At 41.6% G+C, this 9,632-nt stretch overlaps 1 protein-coding gene across 2 annotated transcripts in view; it reads left to right on the forward strand.

Moving 5' to 3' along the window:
* The window catches only part of LOC121956573 (trinucleotide repeat-containing gene 6A protein-like), a 46,734-nt gene extending 39,302 nt beyond the window's left edge, over positions 1-7,432 (forward strand). For both annotated transcript variants that reach the window (XM_042504852.1, XM_042504850.1), the window contains exons 17-26: positions 469-549; positions 677-851; positions 1,018-1,164; positions 2,122-2,292; positions 2,382-2,522; positions 2,750-2,857; positions 3,937-4,167; positions 4,418-4,488; positions 5,642-5,781; positions 6,738-7,432. In XM_042504852.1, the coding sequence (XP_042360786.1) occupies positions 469-549; positions 677-851; positions 1,018-1,164; positions 2,122-2,292; positions 2,382-2,522; positions 2,750-2,857; positions 3,937-4,167; positions 4,418-4,488; positions 5,642-5,781; positions 6,738-7,086 (1,614 nt within the window). In that variant the 3' untranslated portion in view covers positions 7,087-7,432. The remainder of the gene's footprint in view (positions 1-468; positions 550-676; positions 852-1,017; positions 1,165-2,121; positions 2,293-2,381; positions 2,523-2,749; positions 2,858-3,936; positions 4,168-4,417; positions 4,489-5,641; positions 5,782-6,737) is intronic.
* The last annotated feature ends 2,200 nt before the right edge of the window (positions 7,433-9,632 follow it).

The following is a 9,632-nucleotide window of genomic DNA, read 5'->3' on the forward strand; positions in this document are numbered from 1 at the left end:
AAATTGGTGTATTTTATTGAAGATAACAAGAAGAAAAGGGAAAAAAAGCATTAGTGAGCTATGTTTTTCTGTGTTGCCAATTCTGGCCTCAATAGCTTTTTGTCAAAGGAGTAAAAGACTTAACTTTCCTGAACTCAAAAGAAAACCTGATGTATTAAAGGAAATATCCCTAAAAATCCAGTGAATTTACATGCTACACACAAATGACTAAATATAACTGGAACTGGAAAAATGAATAAAAAATTAAAATTAAAAATGAATGCGTATGGTAGTTGGCACATATAGTAGTTATTCTTGTTGAATGTTCTCTTGAAGTGCTGTCAGACTGGCTTGCATATTGTAACTCCATCAATCTACCTATAAATGTATTTGAAATATATGGTACTATGCAGTAAATGATTTCCAAAACTTAATACAAAGACATCATCAAAGTGCTTTTATTTATGTTTGTCGTGTGTGTGTCTGCAGCGTCTTCTCCTCCAGCAGCAGCAGCAACAGCAGAAAGCTCAGAGCCAGAGAGCCATGCCTGTGGGACGACCGACTGAACAGGTGAGTGTCGAAAAATCCCTCTGAATCCATCTTCATTACACGCAAAATTGAAGCATTTTTATTGAATGAAATGGCCATGGTGTCTTATTGGTTGGTCTCTCTAACCTCTCATACCTCCTGTCCTTAGACACGTCCCATTGGTTCGTCTCCATCAATGATGCAGCCGCCGCGGCACCTGGACCCCTCCCTGCTGAAACAGGCCCCGCCCCACAAACCGTACCTGGATAACTACTTGTCCCACAACAACCCAGAGATGCAGAAGGATGCTGCTGCTCTCAGTTCCTTCAGCAACTTCCCTTTAAGTATGTTCGCTACTATAGAGGTCATTTTTTCGAATCTCAATCCCCACACTTAAAAGATGATACAGTTAGGTGTAGAAATTTGCCTTTATCAGTCAGTTTTTTGAATTTCTTAATATGTATTTAAATTCAGAGTGACTTCATTTCCTCTCTCTCTTCCTCACATCAGGCTTGAACTCTAACCTGAATGTACCCCTGGACATGGGTGTCGGTGGTGGTAGTGGTGGTGGCGGAGCTGTGAGCTACAAAGAGCCGCCCCAGTCCAGACTGAAGAAACTTTGGGCTACTGACCCTCTGGAGCAGAACAGCAAACCTGGTACGGACGAATCTGTGTTTGTGTTTGTAGCCGTGCACACTGCAGCATCAGACTGACTTGCTGATATTAAAAGTGCTACCCGAGTTGTTTGTGCAGTGATTGTCCAGCTAAAAGAGGTGATTGTGCACTTCAGGGCACGCACTACCAAAACAAAGTATCCTTACAAAGTCGTAGTGCAGTTATTTGGCAAACACTGAAACAGTGAGAGAGAAAAAGTATTTCCTGCATACTCACCTCCTGTAGACTTGAGAGTTGGCTTTAAAAAGATTGTAGTTTCATCTTTTGGATTTACAGCAACACTTTGCAATATATTTAATGTTTTTGTTAAACATAGGCCAGACTTATGGATAACATAGTTGCTGTTTTTTTTGTTTGTCACCTCATTCTGAGTTAGGTTTTTTTTGTTGGTTTTTTTTGAAGAAGCGTGTGTTATTGGTAGGTGAAAATGTGTTTCCAAAAATATATAAAAATATGTACTGACCAAAACCTTTAATTATAAAAAATGTTTTTTAAATATTAAACTCTATAATGCTCTGGTGGCACCATGGTTTATATATTATCAAACCATGCCGCTGAGTTTCAGTATTTGGACAGTACATTTCTTACGACAGGGCAATCAAAGTGCTTTACAGAAGAATGAAACATAAAACATAGTAAAGGAAATAGATTTACAATAAAAGAGTAGAGAAATTATATTAAAGGTAAAATTAATTACGAAATTATTGACATTTTTTAAAAATAAAACCCATTGAAAAAAGCAAAGGTGCAGACAAGAGGTGCAAAGATATAAAAATATAATTTAAAATGTTTTAAAATCAAGTTTAAGAATAAGTTTGCAGTCATTTCAGGGAGTAGGTTTTGTAAAAAAAATAAAGTTAGCTTTGACTTAAAAGTGGTCAGAGTGTGGGCTTATCTGACATCATTATGTCCTAATGTTTGTATGTGTTTGTCCCACAGGTGCTATGTCGTCTGGGCTGCGTCTGGAGGACTCTCCCTTCTATGACTTCCTGTCTCCTGGCCCATCTCCCCTGAGTCCTCCCGGCCAATCAATGGGCTCGGTGGGTGATAGCTGGCCGCCCCGTGCCAATTCCCCCCCGCCCCATGGAAACACTGTCACTTGGCCCCCAGGTACACAAGCTCTCCCCTGCACAAACAAAAACAAAACAAGATGTTTGCATTGAAATGTGCTGCTAACGGCTGTTTCTGTGTGTCTGCAGAGTTCCGGCCCGGGGAGCCTTGGAAAGGTTACCCCAACATTGACCCTGAGACTGACCCTTATGTGACCCCCGGCAGTGTCATCAACAACCTCTCCATCAACACCGTCCGCGACACAGACCACCTCAGGGACAGGAACAACGGTAGGTCACACACATGGCCAAAGATTAACACAAACAAGGGTTGAAGTTTGATAGAGTTCTGTCCATTTTTCAGTCTTTTATCTACCTTTTTTCTTTTTTAAGAGCAATGAACAATGTGTAAAATTGTTATTTATGAGCAGATTTGATGCTAGATTCAGATTTGATAAAATGCCATTGACCAAAAGTTCACAAGCACTAACTCTTCTCTCTCTCTCTTTGTTTTTAAGGGCCATCCTCATCACTGAACACCACGATGCCTTCTAACAGTGCCTGGTCATCCATTCGTGCCTCCAGCCACAGCGGTTCCCTCACCAGTACAGCACAAAGCACTTCAGGTATGTGTACCTCCTTTTAATTATTCTTTGCTCAACTTTTCAAGTCAAATAGTCTTCATAGGGGACGTTATATGCGTTTATTTCTACAAGAACACGTTTATATGCTTTAATGTTGAAGAAACTCTTTATTTTCCTCGTGCTGTCTGTGCTGGAGCACACAGCACCCTCTGTCTGAGAGTCCACAAATACATGGGTATTTTTAAAAAAACACATTTTTTTCCTCCTCTGGTTTTTTAAAAATTCCCATCCACACCAACAGTATTAGAAAAAAAATCTCTGTCCACATTAAAATGCAAACGCAGACTGTTAAGCGCACGCCAAAGCAACAGGTGGCGATATAACCTCTACCTTAAGGCCCACGTTTGCCAATTAGAAGCCTGAAGTCATTACTGGAGAACGCACAACAATAACAAGAATAGAGCGCCGCAGGGGACACACTCTGCCTGCATTAGCAGTGTTGGTTAGACATGTCTCAGCTGCCCAGGCAGAGATAATGACGCACACTCTTATGTCAAACTAAGGAGACAAGCCAAAAATCCCTGGTTTCCCTGTCTACACATGAACACTGGAAACGGAGTTTCTGAATATCTTCACCATGCCAGGAGTTTTCCCGAATGTCTGTTGAAAAAAAAAAAGTTTTAAAAACATACCCGTGTACATGTGGATTAGGTATGATGTGCTCTTTTTTAGCGCCTGTCTCATTATCTGCATTTTTGCATCTCTGCACCGTCATTGTAGCTTGGAAATGGCTAATGGAGAATAGCTGCACCGTGTACCTTGAAAAATCACCAATAAAAGCTTCTAAACACTAAACACATGTTCCAGCATGAATATGAGCCGAAAGCAGGAAGAAATAATGTTCATGTTCAAACATGTTTACCTGATATTAGTGTAAAGCTGCTTGTAGCATTGTAGTCTGCATAATGTAAACACTTGTGTGCCTTGAGCAGATGCAGTCTTTGGTTTTGGACTCTAATTTTTGCTGTCAGACAATATAACAAATGTGTGATTTAAAAGTTTGTTAAGATGAACAGCCAGCAGATCGATGAAAAGGTTACATTTCTTCTCTCTCCTTGCAGCCAGACCCAGTGAGTCAAAATGGTCTCCCGGCGGCGGTTCTGTGTCCAACTCCTCCCTGGCCCACGAGCTGTGGAAGGTCCCCCTGCCTCCCAAGGCGCTGTCTGTGGCGGCCCCCTCCAGACCACCACCCGGCCTCACCAGCCAGAAGCCCAGCTCTGCCTCCTCCGGCTGGGACGGCTCTGCCCTGAGGCTGGGCGGTTGGGGCTCCACTGAGTCCAGATACACACCTGGTGAGAGCAGATGGAGACTCGCATATACCAAACTACCTGTAGTAATGTTCAGAGTTTTGAGGTTTTTATCATTATTCATTCATTCGAAGTGGTTGTTTAGAAAAAGAAACCATCAGTGCAGAAAAGGAAAGTTTGTATCAACATTAAACAGATATTTAAGCACAAATCATAACTAACTGTGAGCTGCTCTGTGCGGGAACCAGAATTGAGCTGTTTTCTCTAACGTGTATCCTTTCTCTTGTTTCGGCAGGTTCCAGTTGGGGTGACAGCAGCAGCTCAGGGAGAACCCAATGGCTTGTTCTGAAAAATCTCACACCTCAGGTACTTGAACATACACAAATGTGACAATTAATCTGTGTTTTTTAAATATTTTCTTTTTTCCTTTTGTCATTGTCGTCTTATTTTAGAGTTACAAAGTTGGTATGGTCACTTGTTCTGTGTTCCCATTTCAATTTTTCCTTACCATATCCTCAGTTTTACTTAACATATCGACCTCACCTGGATAATTTAACAAGATGTGAGTTTATGTTAAGGGCACCACTTTTAATTATTGCAACCTTGTTTCTGAGAAATCCTGTTTTGTCTGTTATTTTGTCATGGAGGATGGCTCATAATCAGAGTTCCCGCAGATCCTTAAAAAGTCTTAAAAGGCATTGAATCATTAATCTAAAAATAAGGCCTTAACTGGTATTAAAATGTCTTAAATAGATCTTTCAAAGGTCTTAAAAGTGATCATACATGGGAAGTGTTTTTCTGATGTTGCGTTGTAAAATCTCAAAATAATGAATGCCTCTCGCACAAACTTTACCAAAAAGTGATGTTTTATGTTACATTAAATATTTGGGCAACAATCTCCCCTATCATAGGTAACTGATGTCGGTAAAATTGGTCTTAAATTCTGAGAAAAGTCTTAAAATCTCTTAATTCCTACTTTCTTAAAGCTGTAGGGACCCTAAAAATACTACAATACTCATGAGCACTGGGTGCCCTGAATAAAGCAGCAGTGTAATCCAAAAGCTTGCAGTTGAGAATGATAAACGCAGCCATCGTTGCTCACTTCATCCAAAATGTACCTTAAATTTGAAAGTTTGAATTGAATTAAACTTCTACCTTGAAGTTATTTATGCACACATGCTTGTGTCTTTGACTTCTTGTCAAATAAACAAATATTTTCTGGCATGGTTCTGTTAATATTTTGGACTCATAATTGAGTTTAATGCTGATCCAAGACATAATAGAGCACCTACGTGACATAATCTTAAAGAAAAATGATAGGGATTTTTGCGTCCGAAACCAGAGGCGCCCAGAATAGCTTGTCGTACCTTGCAACTTTTTTTTTCAACTTTTTTTTTTGTCAATACGTATTCAACAAACTGAACTTTTAGAGGACACGTTTGTGCATGATGTTTGTCAGCAGTTGTTTAACAGCTGTCCCGTTTTTTTGTGTGTGTGTTTTGTTCTGTTTGTCTCACAGATTGACGGCTCTACTCTGAGGACCTTGTGCATGCAGCACGGCCCTCTGATCACATTCCACCTCAACCTGCCGCACGGTAACGCTGTGGTATGCTACAGCTCCAAGGATGAGGCCGCAAAGGCCCAGAAGAGCCTGCACATGTAAGGACATCACACACACACACACACTCACACACACACACACACACTCACACACTCTTCCGTTCCTGTGTTAAGCAGTCGTCCTGTGTGTGACCCCAGCTTATAATGGCACATTGACTGGCTAGTTAGATTATCAATACTTCACTGTTGTTTTACAAAATGGAATTAATCAACCAATGGCTGCAAAGATGAATGGAAGTTGAGTTGTACACACAGCCCCTGTGTTCTGACTGTGAGACAGATGTTACAGGCAGTAAGGTAATTGTGCTAGAGTTGGCCATTACCAGTAATTTCATTTCTTCAGTGCCAGAAACAAACTAAGTCACTGACACCAGGGCAGGAGATAATATAAACCGGATTCCTCCAGCTAGATTACTGCAGGAGATTCTCAATTTATACACGACTCCGGGAAAGTACCGGAAGTAAACGAGTCGCTGTTACTGTGATGGCATCTCTGTCCCTCCGGCGCACATTTGAATGCAAGCTGTACTGATAAGTGTACGCAAAATTAGTTTTAGACAATACAAAGTTGGGCCAACAAAAACATGCTTATTGCATCTAATGGCCAAGCTTGACAAAGCTCTGGGAACACCACAGTCACTCCGGTGTGCTGCAGTCGGCTGCCGGGGATGGACGTCCTGGAAACTGGGCCGTTTGCTGGTGGATTTACTGAGTGGAGGATGAAGTTGTTGAAGAATTAAACTAAAAATAACTGACTTTTGGGCAAGCTAATGACATCAAGACTGTGCCTCTTCCACTCCAAAAGTGCAGCTGCAGGCTACCGGGAAAACCCCGTTGTTTATTCTGGCATCATTTTGCTTAAAAAACGATATAATTATCGTGACAGGCCGTCATGGAATCGCGTTTTCTGATTACCCGCCGTGGACTCCAGCCACAGGATGTTTGGGAGCGCCCTCACTCACGCGCTCTGTGTCTCACCTGTTCACTCTCTGCAGGTGTGTTTTGGGGAACACTACTATTCTGGCTGAGTTTGCCAGCGAGGAGGAAATCAACCGTTTCTTTGCACAAGGGCAGTCATTGGCCACTCCCTCCTCCGGCTGGCAGGCCATTGGCTCCTCTCAGAGCAGAATGGATCAGTCTCACCCCTTTCCCAGCCGCGCTCCTGAGCCCAGCCAGTGGAACAGCGGCGATCTCCACAGCTCCTCCCTCTGGGGCGGGCCCAACTATTCCAGTAGCCTGTGGGGGAGCCCCAGTGGCACCGAGGCGGGGAGGATCAGCAGCCCTTCTCCAATCAGCTCCTTCCTCCCGGTGGATCACCTGACAGGCGGTGGGGACTCCATGTGAACCGCCCGCCAATCAAACAGGCTGGAGGAAGGGTCAGTAGAGAATTATCAATAATCAGCAGAAGAAAATGAAAAAAAAAGTAGTTATAAACGCAATGGCACTAGTTGGACTCTTTCTCACTTACAAGATATACAACAAAACGGGGTCTCCCCTGTGGAAAACAAGTTACGTTTCTCTCTCTGCACATATGTCCACTTTGTTTTAGCCCAAAAACATATCAGTCGGAATACTTGAATCATGCAGGCCAATTCTATAATGTGAACGGATGGATATTTGCTTCCAGGTAGTGCTCTTTCAGACCGAAAAAAGCTTCAATCGAGCTCATTATTATTATATCTATATTTGGTTTTTTCTCAGTATATATAATCTGCAATATAGAGGGAGCAGCCAGTTTTTCCAGTGTAGCTGTTTACTCATTGAGGTCCTTACCGTGAGTGTGTGTGTGTGATTGTGTGTGTGCGCATGTGTCAGTGCGTGTGCACGCGCACATATGTGTGTGTGGAAGTACTTTGTGTGTGTGTATGTGTGGATGAGTGCGTGTGCGGATGAGTATGTGTGCGCTCCTCTCTGCCTTGGCACGCCTACCTTACTGCGTTGTCGTGGAGTTCAAGATCAACAGATAGTTAAAGAATAAAAGCTGACTTAGGAGGATTATCTGGTGATAGTAAAAGTGACATTAAAAAGTATTGCACCAATTTTGTTTTAAAACTAAAGAACGTTGAGCTCTGCAGTGCAAAGGACTGTAGCCGCAGCTGGGACTAGCAAGCCCCGCCCACCCTAATGTAGGGGGCGGGGCCTATCTAGCAAGCCCTCCCTATTAGCCCCCTAATGGGCGAAGGGGGGAACAGCACTTTCAGAATAGGCTTTCAATGTTTGGAGGTGCCACACTGCAACCTCTTGTTTACAAGACTTAGGAGGCGGAACGTGTGTTCATTCTTCATTTTAAAGAGATGGAATAAAAAATAATTTAAAAAATTACAAAAAAAAAAATAATAATAAAAAAATACAAAAAAAAAATCTAAAAAATGAATAAAAATGATAAAAAATTAAAACTCTTATTGAGGATGAAGACGATGCTTTGTAACTCTGGGAATTCGGATCAGTGTTTTTGGCCATGGCGTTGGTTATTTGAACTATTCCTCTTTGTCTGCTAAATAACCAGCAATGGTTCTCAGGAAATCAAGCCAGTTTTCCCCCCCTTGTAGGTGAATTTAAAAAAAAAACTACTACTCCTTGTAGGAAAGGAAAATCCAACTTCTAGCACTGAAAACTATGTATAGGTCTGTAAGTTTTATTTTCTCTGCCAAATAACTGCTTTAAGCTGGAGAAGCTCAACACACTGCTTTCAATATGCTGTCTTTTGAGGGACGGGGGGGTCCTAATGTGGGGGGGTGGAGGACGGGCTGTAGAAATCCCAACGCTCCCTCTCTCCTCCTCTTCCTCCTCTCCTCCACTCCACTGATGTAAAAAAATCAAAAGTGGGGAGTGTTTATTGTGTGAGTGTGCGTGGAAAATGTTCTGTCTTGTCAGACTTATAAACCAAGAGAAAGGCGAATCTGTATCTATGCATACTGTAGCCTCTCACATGGCCTACTGAGAGGCGTTTTTTTTTTTTTTCTTTTTTCCCGTGTTTCACAAAATGTTTTAAATGTTTCATTAAGTACAACAAAATATTACTTGCTCTTTTTTTTATCGCTCTCATTGCCACAAATGGTGTTTTGAAAAAAAGGAAAGAAGAGAAACTTTAAGAATCTTTTTTTTTTTTTTTTTTTTTTGGTTGAAGATAATATTTTAACAGTGCAAAAGTCGTCCACATTTCATTGCCTTGATCCTAATTGTGTCCGAAGATGCAACAACAAGTCAAGTGGCTTCTACCTGTTTACAAATAGAATATGATTGTATTGTTGTACTGTTTTTTTTTTTTTCTTCCTTTGGGTGGGAGGGGAGGGAGGGGGTGCTCATCTGAAGTTCCTGACCTGATGAATCGTGTGTGTTTGCCTGTGTGTGTGTGTGTGTGTGTGTGTGTGTGTGTGTGTGTGTGTGTTTAAGCTCTGTACCGGCAGATGTACCGCTGGAGGGGAAGGTGTCGGGTCGTGTGCGAGAACAGCGTGAATGTAAATCCACCAGTGGCGTTTTGTCGATAAAAAACACGTGTGAATAATAGATTATCTACCAGTGATTGTTTATGATGCACAATTATCGGGGAAAAACAAAAAAAAAGCTTCAAAGAGTGCGTGAACGAGAAGTCAGCATTAGCGAAGCCATGGACCTTAATTTCTTTTCTTCATCGTGTTATATTCTGTGTTAAGCCTGTGTGTGTTTGTGTGTGTGTGTGTTTTTCCCCTTTGATATCTAGGTTTTTATTTCAGAAGTACTAAAAATGTCTGCTTAAGTTGTGTTTTTAAGTTTAGTCGTGAATATTTAACAACTTTAAAGCATACGTAGTGAGACAGAACCTTGAGTATTAGCCAGACTTGACAGTGGTGTGTGCCAGTATTGAACTGCTCTCTACCAAATAATTCAATCATACAAAAAGATTAGTTTAC

The sequence above is a fragment of the Plectropomus leopardus genome, chromosome 17, assembly GCF_008729295.1.
Source record: "Plectropomus leopardus isolate mb chromosome 17, YSFRI_Pleo_2.0, whole genome shotgun sequence".
Taxonomy (NCBI): Eukaryota; Metazoa; Chordata; class Actinopteri; order Perciformes; family Serranidae; genus Plectropomus; species Plectropomus leopardus.